General features: G+C 38.1%; 1 protein-coding gene across 3 annotated transcripts in view; it reads right to left on the reverse strand.

The window, feature by feature from the left end:
* LMO3 (LIM domain only 3) overlaps nucleotides 1-15,780 on the reverse strand; it is a 57,946-nt gene extending 42,166 nt beyond the window's left edge. Inside the window, exons 1-3 of one of the 3 annotated variants that reach the window (XM_036864624.1) lie at nucleotides 15,609-15,780; nucleotides 15,326-15,419; nucleotides 9,897-10,110 (exon numbers count right to left, since the gene is read on the reverse strand). In XM_036864624.1, coding sequence (XP_036720519.1) covers nucleotides 9,897-10,102 — 206 coding nt within the window. In that variant the 5' untranslated portion in view covers nucleotides 10,103-10,110; nucleotides 15,326-15,419; nucleotides 15,609-15,780. Of the gene's footprint in view, nucleotides 1-9,896; nucleotides 10,111-14,120; nucleotides 14,280-15,325 lie in introns of those variants that run through there. The other 2 variants (XM_036864621.1, XM_036864622.1) reach the window with 2 other exon arrangements.
* Between the last annotated feature and the right edge of the window lie 1,445 nt (nucleotides 15,781-17,225).

Raw genomic sequence — 17,225 nt, forward strand, 5'->3', positions numbered from 1 at the left:
CTTTGAAAAATCCTTATCTTTGCAATTTTTATTACCTAAGTATTCAAAAATATCAGTTACATTGTGATCAGGGCAGAGTTTAATGACATCTTTGGCCAAGGTATTACCGTCATACGTGCTGTGTTGGCAGCCCTAGCTCATCAATATGAACATTCCTTTGTATTTCATATTGAAATATAATGATGTATAAATACTCCATTATATAGATGTATGTAGATGTGTCAATTTAAACTCAAACATACAACTATACCATCTCTCGTGAATTAGCAACAGTCAAGTGACCTAATCCTGATGTCTATTTTGAGACGCATATTTCACAACTATTATGTAATCACACAGGGTCATCACTGAGGCCAAATAAAAAGACATCCAAAAAAAAAAAATACCAGTAAATAATACATGAAAATAATCCCATTCAATTTAGCAGATGAGTTCTGTTATCCCAAATGGAATTCAGTCTCTAACAGCCTGAGTAAGCTTCACAGTGGTTCTCGGACAGTAGTTATTACCACTTCCTTCCCTGACATTTAGAAAAGTATAAGGTGTGTTCTTGGTTGTAACAGTGATACCAGGGATACCACAGGACCACATAGTGGCTGCCTGCAACCTTGCCTCTTGCTCTCTCACTTATTCCAACCACACTTGCATCCTTGATGTTCCTCAAACATATCAGAAAAGCTTCCACTGCAAGGTCTTCGTACTGACTGTTCCCTGTGCCCACAATGTCCTTCCTATACATCCCCATGGCTCTTTCCTTCACTTTCTTTAGGTCTTTGCTCAAGTCACCCTCTCAACCTGGCTGTCCCTGTCTACACTGTTTAATTTTTCAAAGCCTTATCTCCCCACCACACATACACAGGCACACTCACCCATAAATACAAATTCTGCAAACCTCTTACACTGCTCCATTTTTCCTGTGGTATTTATCATCTCCTAATGTACTCAATACTTAGTTTGTTGATTATCTGCTTCCACAGCTAGAATATAACCTCTTTAAGGGAAGGAGTTATTTCTGTGTTTTACTCAGTGCTGTATCCTAGGGCTTTGCACAGGACCTAGAGTATATAGAATAATATTTTTTGAGTGGAAAAATGGGGAACAAGGATGTTAAGTGTTCTGACACGGATGTCAATTATACCTCTGTTGATAACTTACCAATGTCTGCAGTAAGAGGTGAACGATGCAAACAGCATGAAGCTTACAGAGCTAATTCTATCTTACTCTGCATCTAAAAGTAAACTATGAAGCCTAAAACTCATCTTTTATAATAGGACTACTGGCTTACAAAAGGATTTTTACAGAGCATAATTTTTACTTCTTATTTATAACCCCCCTTTTTAAAATTTTTTTCTAATCATTCTTGATTATATACCTCTTCTCATTCACCCTACTGGTTCCATGTGATATAACCACACTAAAACTCTTTACATATTTTCCTTAGTTATTCAACTATGGTGAGTACATCATTTGTAAAAAATTTGAGAAATAACTTGCCAATAAGTTCTTCCCAAATTCCCTAGACTACCTTATTCTTCATATAGTAAAATATTAATACCTTTGTATTTATACAAAATCAATTAGAAATATAAGATTCTACATTCATTATTTATAGAAATGAAATATTGGCACTCAAGTATTTGTTAAGTGACTAGATGGTTTCATTTTTAAACTGTTAAAGAGATGGCAAAGCATGTAATCATAAATATAAACCCCAGTCCTATCCACTCAGCAAGAACACATTGTGGAAAGAAGGGATTCTTGTAGCTCAGAACCTTTTTCATTTTTTTTCCTAATAAATGGCCACAGAAAATACTACTTGCTAAGTTTTAAGACAATTCAATAACTTATTGTATTATTTCTTTGTATCTCCCAAAGCACAGACATCCTTCAGTGGATATTCATGTGTAATACTTACAGGCTTTAAAATTATGTTCATAGTATAGTAAAGCTGAACTTCTCACCTGCAAAACTAAATAAACCTGCCCATTGAAACCAGTACTCACTTTTAGTGTTAGAAGTTATGATTGTTTTTTCATTCACCTATCTACCCCCGGCCCCTTCCACTCAAGCAAACGCACAGGTACTAATCACTTATCTTATTCAGTCTAATATGCAGATGTTGGTCAGAATTTATTTTTATTGCGTGGTTGATAAACACAAAATAAGCATCACACTCAATGCCATAAAGTATTTTAAAGTGTTAACAGTCTTGATTCTATTTTTTTTGATGAAATGTGAGCAATCTATCAAAGGACATTACTTAAGAGATTTTAAAATCTTTTAAAAATAAAAAAAAGAGAATAGTTTAAAAACTGGTATGCACCTCTGTTAGAATTGCTATAATAAAAACATGACATTGTTTTAAAAGTTTTCAGAAATCAGAATAAACTAATGATGTCTAAAACTTCCTTTTTCCCCTTGAAGTTGCATGTTGGGATCCCACAGCATAAATGAGATGGGGATTTATTTTTTCTTGGTGGTATTTAGATTATTTAGATTACTATTATATGTAATCATCAGCACGTTTTATGACATTGCCTGCCCCATTACTAATCCATGTCATATTCGATATTTATGTTTACTAAAACTGATTTTCTGTTTTTATTAATAGGATGGGTTTACTGTAGGCAATGCTTTACTGAATTTGTAATAACAATTTTACTTAAATATGGCTTTGGTGTACTCCTCTGCAAATAATCTTTGAATTCTTAAGAGTCTTTTATTTTCCCAGTAGCCCAGTTGGAGAGTTTTTAATATTACGTTGAATCATAACAACACAAGCTGGTTAGAGTCTAACTTAATACATGCAGCTTAATGTTAATTTTCCAACTTCAAATCAGAGATCTAACTATTACGAGATGATTATTTATCTCAAGTGTGATTTTGTTTTAAACCAGTAAAGTCCACAGCTAGACAATTTTGCATCATAAAACCCCAACAGTACGGAGTAAAAGAATTCAGCAAAAGATTTGGAATCTTTACATAACTAAAAAAATTTTGTTGAGAAGAAAAAGGTCTATCAAGAAGTTTTGATAGTATAGAGCAGAAAGCAAAAATGGCACAGGTGAATGCCCAAGTGACTGATGTGGGATTTATAGTAACTGTGTTTGTAATATAGTAAATATGTTTGATGAATATAATAAAAGGGTATGTTTAGGTCCTAATTCCTTTAGGGAAAAGTTATCCATTCATATGGATAATAAGGGGCAAAAAACCTCAATAAGCAAAAGAAATTGCTTTAAGATAAGAAACAAAACTAAATGCCACATTTCTGGTTTCACAATGTAACTTCCACTCCAAAGTAAATTTCTTATAAATACCTTGAAAAGGGGAACATACAGTTAATCATCAAAACAAATATGCAATGATGGCAGAAACAGAAATGGAACAGACAGTATCAGACTCCATCAGAGCTAAGAAAAACAGAATTGGGTGATAAAAATCACAAGGGAATAAATTTAGGCATTCTACAGTATTATAAAAATTGTCTTTCCTCTTAGACTGGTGAACACTCTATAAGAATAAGTCAGTGCTATAGTTTACAATACTAAGGAATTAGCTGGCATCAAGCATCTGAATTTTACAAGTTTCGAAGTGTGCCAAACTATGGTGATCTGGAGAAAGTCAATTATGACAAAAGTCAACGCTCATTCTAAGGTTGTATAGATTCTAATATCTCTATGTGCAGCATGCATACATACACCTACATCTCTTTAGATGCTTACAAAGGGAAATGCCATGAATCAGTAGGAGTCATCGCTTACGTAAACCGATTAAAAAATTAAAAAGGAAAGGAAAATGCCTTTTTAAAGAAACATGGCTAATGTAAATGCTGTTTTAAAAAGCTATCTGGTCGACTGATAGAATATTGCTATTTTTATTTTTACTTTCCTTGTTTTCAAGATCTTGTCGTATATTTACAGTTCATATATTTTAACAATTATTGATGAAAGTGAGAAATGTTAGCTAGTTTCTGTTTGGAAGATGGGATAAGGTTACAGTGTATAATTTTGAATGATAGAAGACATTCTCATGGGAACTGGAAAATGTTTTCAAACCAAATACCAAAATAATATTTCAATGACTCACAGTGTAATGAGAAACAATACAGGGGTCGTTTAGGTTGGTGCAATTCTTCTTTAAGCCTATATAATTTTTATGTGAGGCAGAAAACTGAACTACATAACACATTTCTACAATGCATATATTCATCAAAACCATTTACAAAATTACTACTTTCAGCATATTTTTAAAATGAGATTCCTTAATAAATTATGTTTATGCAGTCAAAACAGCATTAAAATTTATTATTAGTCACTTAATGGAAGTTAATGGTGAGTTTATAAATGAAGTGCTGGCTTACTTTGATATACTCTAAGAGCAACCAAAAATAGAGATTCTTTCCCAGAGTTCTATGTATTTATAAAGTGCAAAATAAGCAGTTTTGGCAATTCTCAAATGTAGTTCTTCCGGATGCATTTAATCCTAAATATACTTGTAGGAACAGAATGTTTTTCTGCTAAGTCAGGTATGTCTAACTTATCCATCTTATGCGTAAAAACTATCCTAACTGAAGTATTCCGTGCTTTATGGAAAGATAAAAAACAGTAAAGAGATAGAAACAGTGTGAAGTATTTTTTGTATTTCTAATATTCTTGGTGGGGGTTATTTCCAGTGACAATATCTCAAGTCTATAAAACAAACCAAATCAAAAAGGCACAAAACTAAAATAATTAGTTAAATACTCACTCACTGAAAGTGGGTGTTATTACAGAATTAAGGACAGATATTGTACATAAATTTACAAATAAGAAATTCTCTATGTATTGATAGATAGGATATTTTTAACAGAGATTGTTGCAGAGAGGTTGTTGCTCAGGAAGTCTAGGGTGGATCGACCCTTTTTTCCTAAAGCAAGGGGCACTCTGCCAAAGTATTGTACAAAACAACATTATCACTCCTGATTTGTACCAGTCCATGAACGACATATAGTCTAAAATGTTTGAAATAGAATGCAATAATGCTTTCCTATGATAAACAGAAAAATGGACTTAAAATTACAATATTTTATAAAGCTATAAATAAGGTAAGATAATTTACAGGGAATTATAGCAGTATTTTTCAAAGACCCTAGAGTCTAATACACTCAGATGCCAAAATATTTCATAATACTAACAGGAGCTTAGACATTTAAATATGATGAAAGTTATGACTATTATAAAGTGTTAAGAAAGCTCAAATGAAGCTCTTAGGAAAAAGAAAGTTTATTTGGGAGGAGTTTCATTCCATATAAAAGATTAATTTTTTGGAATTTAAAACAATAAAAAGTTATATTTCAAATAACAATGTACTGCTTTCCAGGGGAGATATTTTCAACCGCCTAATGTTAAAAAGATGACAAAGCAGGAAAAACAGAATGAACACATCAGTCAGCATTAAAAAAGAATCTGTGCAATTAACTGTCAGATAAAATAACATTAATAATGTATTTATATTTACTTTTAAGGCCATAATTATGTACTAATATAAAGTTAACCTTATATAAAAATTTATAAGTACCAAATTTGATCAGTGTGAAATAAAGTTATAGCCAGGTTAATGCTCTATGTAGCATTTAATTTTAATTTTCTATTGTAAAATCATATTATATTAAAGCACATAAAATTTGCAATCAGCACAGAAGCTTCAAATCCTTTTTGTTAATTGGCAACTGTGGTAGAGCATGAAGCATCGTTCTTTCCCGTCACTTTCATCGTCACTTTCATTTTAAACGAATCATCCTCACGTATAAAAATAGCAAATTGCATTAAATTTTATATAAGACGTTTTCTGTTTCTCACATAGAAGAGCTGTATGCAGCTTCCATGGCAAGTACCACAGCAAACAGCTTTGAGTACATTCTCTGGTAAAACACCATTCATAGAGATACAAGATACAGCCTTCATCGACTTACTGCTTAAAATATACTACAAGTAAGAAAATGCAGGCTTAAATTAAAAAACCTGCAAAAATGGTCCAACAGCTTAACTGGTAAGTTCTGATATTCTACACTGTCTCCAAATTGAGAAGTAAAGTATTTTGCTGTATCTCCTAGTTCTGACTTTGTAACACTTGACATAAAATCTTAATTCTAAAACTGATGATACATTAATAACTACTTTATTCATATTTTCCAAACTCAAATCAGAATGCTAGATAGTTTAGCAGTAGCTACATAGTCCTGTAAACATCATTACTAAAACTTGACTAGTTTTACACGGTAATTGCTAATCTACTTTATGCATTCTCTGGTTCAAGGTACAAAGATGCTTCCATATCTACTCTGTCATAAACAACTTCTAAAAATTAAAAAAATATAAATGTGTTGGATACATTTTTAACAGATTCATTTCTAGGTCTTGGCATATAAACATTAGTGGGCAGACCAACTTCATAGTTTAAGTCAGAAAGCGTATTTAATAGAGGAAGTTTTAAAAAATCAATCCTTCTGTTCCTTTTTCTAATGAATTTCCGAGGATGAAGAGCAATCTTAAAAACTGGCAAATTCCCTCTCATCAGACAGGTATATCTTATATTCTCCAGAAAAGTAAAAGATATTGTATCAGCCCTGTTATGGAAAGTGAACTGTTAAGATTTGAAACTCAGTAATAAACTGTAAAAATCTTCTCTTTTTCATAAATATAGCTAATTGTGCCTCGAAGGAGAAAAAAAAAATCTAAGCAAAATCAAATTTACTGCAGTAATAGTTTCTAATACCCTAAAGAAAATATCTTATGATTTAAATTCTTGTACTCATCATTCAAAGAACTTGTAAAAACATGTCACCACTATCACTACTCAGAATAAGGCAAAATAAAGTGTTAGAACTTCAAGATTCACTGTTCAGCAATAAAAGTGTCTTTTGTGTTTGCTTTTGGTAGGAGAAGTTAACTAGGAAGTTAAATACAGTTGGCAAAAAATATTTCACTCTTCTCTAGATATGAAAAATTATCTGGCTCAGGATAATATCTATAACCCATAATTTACTGGTACAGGTAAGCAATTTTTTTCTTCATCATTTTCCATATTCTTACTTAGATGCCTAGTAATTTAGACAGAGAAACACAAACCTGTAAGTTATTTATGGCTCGTTTGTGCCTCAAAGATATTACGAAGACCCGAAAACCAAACTAAACTACTTTTTAATAGGATTTAAATGGTTAAGCACTGGCTGTGCAAAACACAAGAAGGAAATGTACTGAACTAAGAGGGAAATGAGAAGAATTATTTTCAAAGCTCGGGAAAATAGCCACAGAATATTACTTGTTCACTGATCATACTGCAGATTTTGTGTAATTAATAAACAGTTAGATAGTAACAGTTTGAGGTGCACCTCCCTTTTTCCCTTAGTTAATTTTTGTCCGTGACCCAAAATCATGCCTCTCACACAGCAGGCATCCAATAAGCATTTTTGAATGCCTGTTTATACCCATTCAAAGAAATTAATTGGTAAATAACGTTTGCTTGAACGTATTTGTCTATTCGACATACAGAATCCGACTATTTTAATTTGCCAGACATACGCTTTTAAACATAGACATAATTTCACTGAGATACACACTTTCCACATAAAGCTAAATACCACATCTGCGGCATAATCTATAACACATAACATGGTGTTTTACACACATACCATTTCCCCGTTTCACTTCTGCAATTTTTAAGTGTTGATGAATTACTCCTTGCCAAGGAAGTCACATTATATACAACAAAACCTTCAGTTTAAATAAGGGATAAGCTTGCTGTTAACAGCTCAGTTTGAAATGTTAACAACCCTTAGGCTGTTAACATAACAACTGGCCATTAATGTGGTAATGACCAATTTAAGAGGAAATTGTACTCTGAGAAATGAATATATTGGCAATCAGGACCAGGGTTTAAATTTGAAAGAGTATGATTTTTTAAAAATAAGGTAACAAGATTAAAAGTTTGAGCCTATCAGAAATCAACTAAAAGTTGTATCACAAAAAGCAACATATAGACTCTTTTAGAGATAAAGATTTCTGAGATGAAAACTATTTTGATAAATTCCCTTCAACAATACACTTAAGACTATCAAACACCAGTTGAACAACTTATTTTTATTACCATAAGGGAGATTAAAAAAACACAAGGTTACTCTCTCTGCTCTCTACTATGTAGACAACTGCAAAACAGTTTCACTCGCGACATATGTATTTCATTGGCAAATTTACATTTCTGATTTAAAAATATCCAGAGATTTCAAGAGACTCTCCTTAAATTTGACTTAATTTTTGTCTTTATTGCTTATTAGAACACTTTAATCTTGCCCAGACTATATAAACTCCTTGTTTTGGAACTGTTGTTACATGAATCCACTGGAGATACTGCAATTGTAAACAAAAGTCAAAGACAAGAGTCCAAAAGCCCATGGCTATTGGTTAGGAAGATAAAGCAAAAGTAGGAAGCAAAGTCAAGTCACTAAAAGCAAATACAAAGACTCTACGTAGAAATCAGGCTCTAATTCACAATGAGCAGAGGAGAAATTTTTATTTGCAAGAGGAAAGTTCCAAGACTGTAGAGCCTGAAAGAATTCACGGAATAGCTTAATTCTGATTAGTTGTGTTAGTTAAGGAACTCCTTGCCTATAGTCACTTCCCATTCCCATTGCTGGCATCTTACATGTATTTTGTGCCCCCGGAACACAGAGAAGTAGTAGCAAGTGGTTACAATTAGTCAGGGGTCTGTCAGATGAAGCGGTCCTAAGAGGGGAGAGAGTAGAATCTGATAAACAGTACTGGACTCACCCTCTTGTAATGACCATTCATCAAACAATATGTTCTTATATATAAACATTGAATTGGATTGAATGTAACTGAATTATATACGAAGCAGCACCGAATTCCCTAGAAAACACCTCCTGAAATGACCAAGGAGTTACTGCTGATTGATAAATTTTGTGTCATAAGGGAAAAAATTCAAAATGAATCACTTAATGTCAGACTAGAAAAATGATTAATCGTATCAAATATGAAAACCCAAATGATGCCATATATCATTTCTCTAATTTGATAGATCCTACTTTATTAATATCAGTAATTTGCAGCTGAATGAAGTCACAAAATTCCCTGAAAAGCAAAATAATTTTTCTTAAATACCAGTCCATATGTTGAGTACTAAACGCTAGGATACAAGTTTAGTCTGCTTCATGGCTTCAGAAGCAAGAACATCTGCATTGTCCTGAAACCATTCAGATGTTTACAGTTTGGAGAGTGGCTATCATTTCCCCATAATGGTGGAGGTCTTTACTTTGTTATTTTCCATAAAGCTACTGGCAAGACTTAGGCTGTTCGACTTTCAGTGCTATCTTTGCGAAGATCACCTGGAATGACATGGTGGGTGGAGGGAGGTGTATTCACACTTGGGGAAAGTTTTCAACCCTGTATGATAAACACCTTACTAATAAATGCCAGTTAAGAGTTTCAAATTGACCTTCTCTGACAAATCTGAAACAGAAAGATCGCTGAATTACTTTGTGCTACGCTCAGCCTGACTTTGTCAACTTTTGTGCTAATAAAACATCCTGCATGCTGATTTCTACCAAATACATCCTTGATGTGAATGGGCAGTTTCCATACAGGCAGTGGAATAACCTATCCCCAGGTAGGAGCATCAGGTAAGGCAAATAAATGGGAACACTTTGAGATATTGTGTTTTCCTGGCCATTGCTGAAGCGATCATGTGTGGAACAGGCACCTGGCAGCATTTTGAAGGCTGCTAGGTGGACATCTTTCAGGAATAGAGGCTAGCAGGAAGGAAATGAAACCCACAAAGACACTTACAAAGGTATTTTAAAAGGAATCCAGTCATCACTGGTGTGCAAGGCTAATTCCTACCTCAGATAGTCTCTGCGACAAAGGATAAGGTTAGCTTTAGTGTACAGGGTGGAGCCCACCTCTCCCAAACGACAGTCACAGCAGGCACACTTCAGGCAGTCTTCATGCCAATATTTGTCCAGTGCCTTTAGAAGATACCGGTCCTTGATCTTTCGGTTGCAGCCAGCACAACCTTTCGGCTTGGTGTCTGGCTGGACTGAGAGCATTTGTATACCTAAAGGAAGACAAGAACAAAAAAGAGAGCTGGGACTCCAAGAAAGAATCAGAAGATGTCCCAAGACCTCCACCAAGTTAAATAGTTCAGATCGCCTTTTTCAAGGGGTGTCAGACGTTCTTTTTGAGGGCCATACAGATATCGAACTAAATTTTGGAAACAAAAGAGCCTCAAACTTTGTCAAGTCCTTGTTAAACCATTTACAAAGTCACACCTATAGAGTGGTAAAACAGAGAATTCATGTTGCACCTGGTAAGTTGATATTATATATATATATACACGAAGAAGTTAAGTAATATTACATAATTTTATAGTGTCCCCATTTTCTACATAAAGAAGTTCCTTTCGGGAGAAAATATGAGTAAATGGCTAACAATCTCAAAGAAAGCTGCTTAACAAAGTAGCCTGTGCACAGGCTGTAGAAGTCAAAAATGAGTTTTCCTTTATTGGTTAAAATTTTCACTTAACACGGGCTTGATGGCAGAAGGAAAGTGCACCCTTATGGGATGCACTAACCTCACTTAGCAGTAGAGATGTTTATACTTAAGCACAGAGTACAGTCTCCCGAAAGGCTCACCAATGCTATAATACTTGTTTGCCTCCAAAGACTTCCCCCTGTGCCCTTGATATTTCAAAGTATTCATTGTGTTAAAAATTTTTTTAAATGTACTTACACTCACAAGCATCAGTCAGTGCTTCTACTAATGGCAGATGACCTAACTATATACTACATGCTTTTATATAAAATTAAACTATAGGATTATGTAATTTATTATCATAAACATGCACTTATTTATTTTATAGAGGAAAGAAAAAACAGTAGAAGACAAAGTCTAAATATAGATAAGGTTACACAAACATCCATATGCAAATATATATTATATACATATATTACATACATACTAGACTAAACATAGGGACATTTATATATTTTAGAGACATATCTCCATCATAAATAAGGAGTCTAGCTGAGTTCTATGGGTGTTACAACCTGACTGAAATTTTTTCAATGAAAGGGTATTTGCCTTTGAGTTTCTTCTCTCCTAAATGTCAAATACCCAGCTTTTAAAAAAGCTGGACCAACTATTCAGAGCTTCATATTTACCAAATAACTCATTTCAAGCACTATAAAGTACTGTAGACTTCGATTCCAAATTCCTTCGTTTTACAAATTATGATACAGAGGCCTAAGAGAGGTTAAGGGACTCGCTCAAAGCTGAATGACAGTTAAGCACTAGACTTGGTGGCCTTCTTACAGTCCAGAGATCCTGCTGCTAAATTATGCCTCCTCTCTAAGGCATAAAGTTTTAAACTTGAACATAGAACGACACAAGACACCAAATGCCTGCACTTGAAACAGTCTCAAGTAAGAAATGCCAAGCTCTAATCTAGAGCATTTTCGGTGTGTTTCCTGCTCCAAAATAGCTAAACCTTCTTCAGTTTCCTCTGATGCCTGATGATGAAGCCTGCACCTTCATTATCTTTACAATCTTTTTCTTTTTTAGTCACACTGTTAAGAGACATCAAGGCACCGTACCCTCACAGCAGAATAACTTTTCTAGCTACAAATGATACATGAATTTCACATAATAGTGTTATGATGTTGAACCTCCATTAGAAAATAACTTCTCTGACAGAGTGATGGAGCAGGGACCGGCAGTGAGGCATCAAGGTAGCTGCTCTTTCTGCATGGGATGCAGAGCCGTGGTCCTCGGAGCTGCAGACTAGCAGCTGGATTTGTACAGAACAGCAGGTGGTATTCCTATAGCCGGCTCTCTGTTCCTTTTCTTTGAAGGAGCTCAGGGTCTAGTGTAGATTAATCATAACCCTTGATAGCGCTGCTAAATCTCATTCTCTAGAACTTCTAACAAATGAAGTGTCTTTGATCAGAACTAGTTACCATCTTCTCGCAAGGTTCCACAAGGAATGAATCCCATTAATTACAGTACAGAACATACCCAGGTGCCTCTTAACCATCTACCTGGGGGAGGGAGAGGCTGTGATTTACTAAATGACATTCCGGATTTCATGACTGAAAACATCTAGAGATGTGTTAAGAGTGGCTATTCTAGTTATCCAATTTATAAGGCTATTATTTTTTTATATCACCAAGCTTGAAATTTTTTTGTCCAAATCCTTCTTAGTTGTAGCTAAGCTCTGTTTCTCTGAGTTGTGTTACCATCATCAAGCGTGGAAGGTCACCTATCTCTATTCACAGTGCTTTGCAACCAAGACAGGGGATACCAACATTTGGGACAACTCTACCCTGCTTGTCTTCACAAAATGTTTTTGTTGTGCTGACATTTTAATTTAGCACTCAGAGGCCAATTAATATTTGAAACTCTTACATTCTGTTTGGCCTTGGGAGTAGAAGGAGTTTGATATTTTCTGCTCCATCCTGGTACCTTCTTGCAGAAAACATCATCCCATTGCTCTTGAAAAGGAAATGTTTTTGATACTCTGCAAGTTAACAGTTGTAGAAAAAAGAACTATTTTGTAGTCACCACGTTGCCATGTACCTAAACAGGCATAAAGCAGTCGGCAGCCTCTCTTCAGCATCCGGCAGAACGCGTCTGGGTAGAGTTATGTGTTCGGAGCTGAGAAACATTTCACAAGTTGCTTATAGCACATCAGGACTCATAACTAGTTTTAGATTGGCATGTAAATTGTTCCGAGGGACATTCTTCTTGCCTCTGAGACCCTGCCATTCTGAGTTATTTGACAGTTTAAGGGAGATCATAATTTAAAAAAGACATAAATAATAGCCTGTGCAGTGTGGTGTACAGAAATAAGTAGAACCATTTCATTTAAACTCTGGTGAGCTTTTAATTGCCTGGATTGCATTGTGAGGCGGCCTCACGGTTGATTGCCTCCATTATGTTCCCTTGTTCTGTGCCATTCATCCACGCAGTCTCAGCTTCAGTAGTTAACACAACAAAGTAACCACAACTCCACAACACACAGGGGTTTAAAAAAAAATAATCATAATAAAAGGTTTGCAGCACTTAGACCCAGTCTTTTATATTTTTGGACTAACTACATGTAGTGAATGGAAAACATTTTGTCCCCTTCGGAAGATTCACAGAGGACAATTTGGGAGAAGGAACAGGAAGAGGGAATACATAAAGGGGGTTGGCAGAGAGATGAGGTGCCTCAGGAAGATGCGAAAATGGGAATGCAGGTTCTGCAGCTGGGAGCAGTGACACAGATTAAAAGAATTTGGCCAACACCGGCCATTCGATTGCCAAGAGGTACCAAACAAAAGATTTTCTCTCCTCCTGCCCATCTTCATCCTCTCCCCAGCCCCCAGCCCCGACTGGAGAACTGGATTGGGCCTAAAAGCTTGTTTCTCTCTGTTCACTGGCCCAGAGCATCCCTACAGGCTGCAGCCCCCTAAGGGACAACAATGCAAATAGATGTCCCCAGATCTCAGGCGCTGGAGCTGCTTAACTCTGTTCTGCCCCTTCAACTCCCAACCCCCCTCCCCATCCTTCTACCACCCCCCCTCCCCTTTCTGAGCAATGGAGCTGGGAACCAATTTGATTCCCTTTTTCTCCAATGCAGCTGCAAGGCTCAGAGATACTGACATTTTTCCACTCTTATCAGTTTAATTACAGTTACCATGGCAGCAAAGTGCTAGTGCTTGGCAAAGGCCAACAAGAGATTTGCAAGACTGAGTTCAATTTTGATGCAGCTCACATGCAAAATAAAAAAAAAAAAATAAGAAACATACATACACTCTAACAAAGAATCCCTTGAGGAGTTTATGCTCCAGCCTTTTGTGGTTGTGTCTTTGCAGCCACACAGGGATGATTTGCAAAGAATGTAGCAGTTTTTGTTGCACCTAGCAAGATTAATTGGTTTAAGCAGCAGTCTTTCAAAGCAGTTACAACAATAATATTTCGGATCTTTTCGAAAGACACAAAAGCAGCGGAAGAGCAGGAAAGCTTTGGAGTAGCCGAGAGTGCCGAGCGCCGGCAAAGTGCATCTATGATAGATCGTAACCTTACCAAAACTTTTCTCCTTTTTCTGCATGAGTTGATTTAGGCGTGCCTGAGTTGCAGCGGCTTCGCATTGAGCGCCCAGCCCAAAGGTAGAAGCGGAAGGGGGTCTCTCGGTTTTAGCTCAAGTGCAGACCTGGTGCGCAGCCTACACCTCGGAGGACGGACTATTGTGAAGCCACTTTGGGAGCGGGTCGGAGCGGCGGCGGGGGGTGGGGGGGGGGTGGAGGAAGGGACGAGGGCGGCCAGACGAGACACGGCGCACACACGGAGCCCCTCGCCGTGTGGCAGTGTGCAAAATGATGGCGAATGACAAAGCCACATGCTTCCCTAACTCTGCCCGTAATCCTAAAATCCCAGCGGCCCCTTTTAGCGTCGTGGTAACAAATGGATTTGATTAAACTGTCACATGCAGCGTTAGCATAGCATATCATGTTCAATATGAAAAAGATCATAAATCTGACTTGTATTTCATAACAGCAATCTGGGTAGCCCCCATAAAAATGTGCCGCAGCAGTTCGCATCTCAGCCTATTAGGACAGAGGCACCTTGCTCCACGGAACCTCTCTCTTCTCGCCACTTCTCCCAACCGCCCCCTCCCCCCGCAGACAGTCACTTTTCCATCTCGTGGGAACGGTATTTCGTTATTACGGCAGAGTGGGCAGAGGCAAAAGTGGCCACCAGAACCCAAAAATGTTCATTTCAACTCCTGGGGGAGGGGGTGGGGGGTGATGAATTCCAGCAAGTAAGGGGAGGACGGTCGGGAAGCCACCTAAGACTGAACTCCCTTCCTACGGGCCGGGCCAGATCGAACATCTCCTTCCCAAACTCTCTCCAGCCCCCGTCTCCCCGGGAGTCGGGGCTGTGGAAATACTGCAGTTCCTCGTGAACTTTGACTATTATCCACTCGAGTCGTACTTGAGACGTTCCGCGCCGCAGCCGCTCTGCTCTCCCTCCTTCCATCAACCTCCGCCCGCATCTGTTTCACGTCTCATCATAAAAATAATGAAGCCTCACATGACTTCAACAAAACCGTCTCAGCAGAGCTGCAGCGCGAGTGAAAGTTGCAGTGCGGAGCTGAGCTGCAGCTCCCGTTTGTGCCTCATTAGGAGAGGCTGAAGGAGAAAAAAATGCCCACATCCACGCACGCGCGCACCCGCAGACACACACACCACAAATAAGCCGCCGCGTGTACACCCAGTTGCTGCACTTACCTTCTCAATTAAGCGATACAGGGGGAGGCCGTTCAGAAAGCACAGTGGCTGCTTTGTAGCGCTTCTCCTTGGGAAAGGTCAAAAAGAAGCATTGCTTGGGGGAAAAAAAAAAAAAAAAAAGAGGGGGAGGGAATCTTTTTTTTTTTTTTTTAAGTTTAAAATAATGAGGTCCTCAAGGATCCGCCAAGTAATGGTGTTGACCGCATCTGAGCCACAGGTGTCCTCCTTTTAGGCAACTGCAGTCCGAGGCTGTCTCTCTCCGTCCTGGCTCAAGACAACTTACCCCAGGAGCACGCGAGGAGCCGAGCTGAAGGAAGCCCCGGCTCTCGGCTGCAAAATGCAATCCCTTCCCAGCCAGACAGAATACAGCCAAAGAAAAGGTCACTCCGTTATTACTGAGCCGGCGGAGCCCAGGCAGCGCTTGTCAAGACCACAGAGAAGCAGCTCCCTTCCGATTTAAGACTATTTACCTCTCGCCCCCCACCCCTCCCCTCTTCTCTCCCCTTTCCTTCTCTCCCTCCCTCCCTCCCTCCCTCCCTCGTTCGCTCGCTCGCTCTCGTGTGCCTGTTCTGCAGCTCAGTCAAGTACAGCCGCCCTCGGAAAGTGCAAAGCAGCCGCAAGACAGATAGGGCTTTGTTGCTAATTTCCCAGGGTGAAAATTTACAAGCCTGCGAGTGCAGTCAGCACAACCCCACGCATATGCTACTCGCAAACGCTGGGGACGACCCCCAATCGCCCCCCCCCCACTCCGGCACAAAAAGTGACCTCGGCGGGAGTCGACTCCGGGAAGGACCCTCCCTACCTCCTGGACCCGTCCAAAAGAAGAAGTCCTGCGAAAGAGCTCCGGAGGAAAACGGTAGGGTTCCTAAAATAACAGGGGCATTTTGGAATAGGTGGCCACGTTGAAAGCGAACTGTCTTCCAGTGCCAGTTCTGAAGCTGCCAATTATGGAAATTAAAATAAAAGCAAGGGAGTCAAACTGCTACCAGAATACACTGGAAAAGCACACAACCCTCCCCTTTAAGAAATGTCTGGGGGTGGCTGCAGTCGCCCGGTTCTCTGACTTCTGTTAGTGAACTCTCCGAAGTCGCTCCTCCGCAGGGCAGGTCTGCTACACAAGCTGGGTCCAGAGATGCCACACTCCCCTTCCTCCTCTGGCCCAAGAACCAAACTGTGAACTTGTGCCCCATTAACTGATACTGAACATCCCTCCCATCCTCGCTGAACACTTCCTGCAATTACTTGAATTCCTCGCAATTTAAAATTCACAGACTAGAATGGAAAACAACCCAAGAGCACCTAGAAACATGTTTTTAAGCCTAACTTGGTCCAAGAGTCGTTGAGTGTCTCCACCATTACTGCTCAGTCTTCATAGGCTTGTTTTAGAGGCCTTGACAGATTTCTTTTTCCTTTTTAGCCTTCAGAAAGGTCCCCTTCTCCCCTAAGCTCCTCTTCTCTTAACTTTACTTTGCATCTGTAAAGGCCACTGGCAGCTTTAAAATATCTTATTATTTTTCTAAGTTTTCAAACTTCAAAGTCGTCCTCTTTTTGGCAACTATCATAGCATTGCCACCAGATTTTTAAAAGCCCTGTCAAAGGTCAAGCTTAAAAATAGTCCAGATTTGAATGACACTGGCTGAAATGTTTTAAGGGCCAAGAAAGACTCAATTGTTGAACTCCACAAAACTTTTTTTTCTTCTCAGCACCATCAGTTTTAATCTAGTTCTAGTTTTAAAAAGAATCAATGCACCGCTCCCACCCCGTGAATATTCAGGCTAAATTATGCTTCTCTTTATAAAGAATAATGGTACAACATTGATAACTTATGTTTATCCCTTCCCTTTCTTAAAGGCTCATAAGAAAATAGTATGGAGTTAGCTTTCTTCTCCCTGTAAAAGGC

This window comes from Balaenoptera musculus, chromosome 10, assembly GCF_009873245.2.
Source record: "Balaenoptera musculus isolate JJ_BM4_2016_0621 chromosome 10, mBalMus1.pri.v3, whole genome shotgun sequence".
NCBI lineage: Eukaryota > Metazoa > Chordata > Mammalia > Artiodactyla > Balaenopteridae > Balaenoptera > Balaenoptera musculus.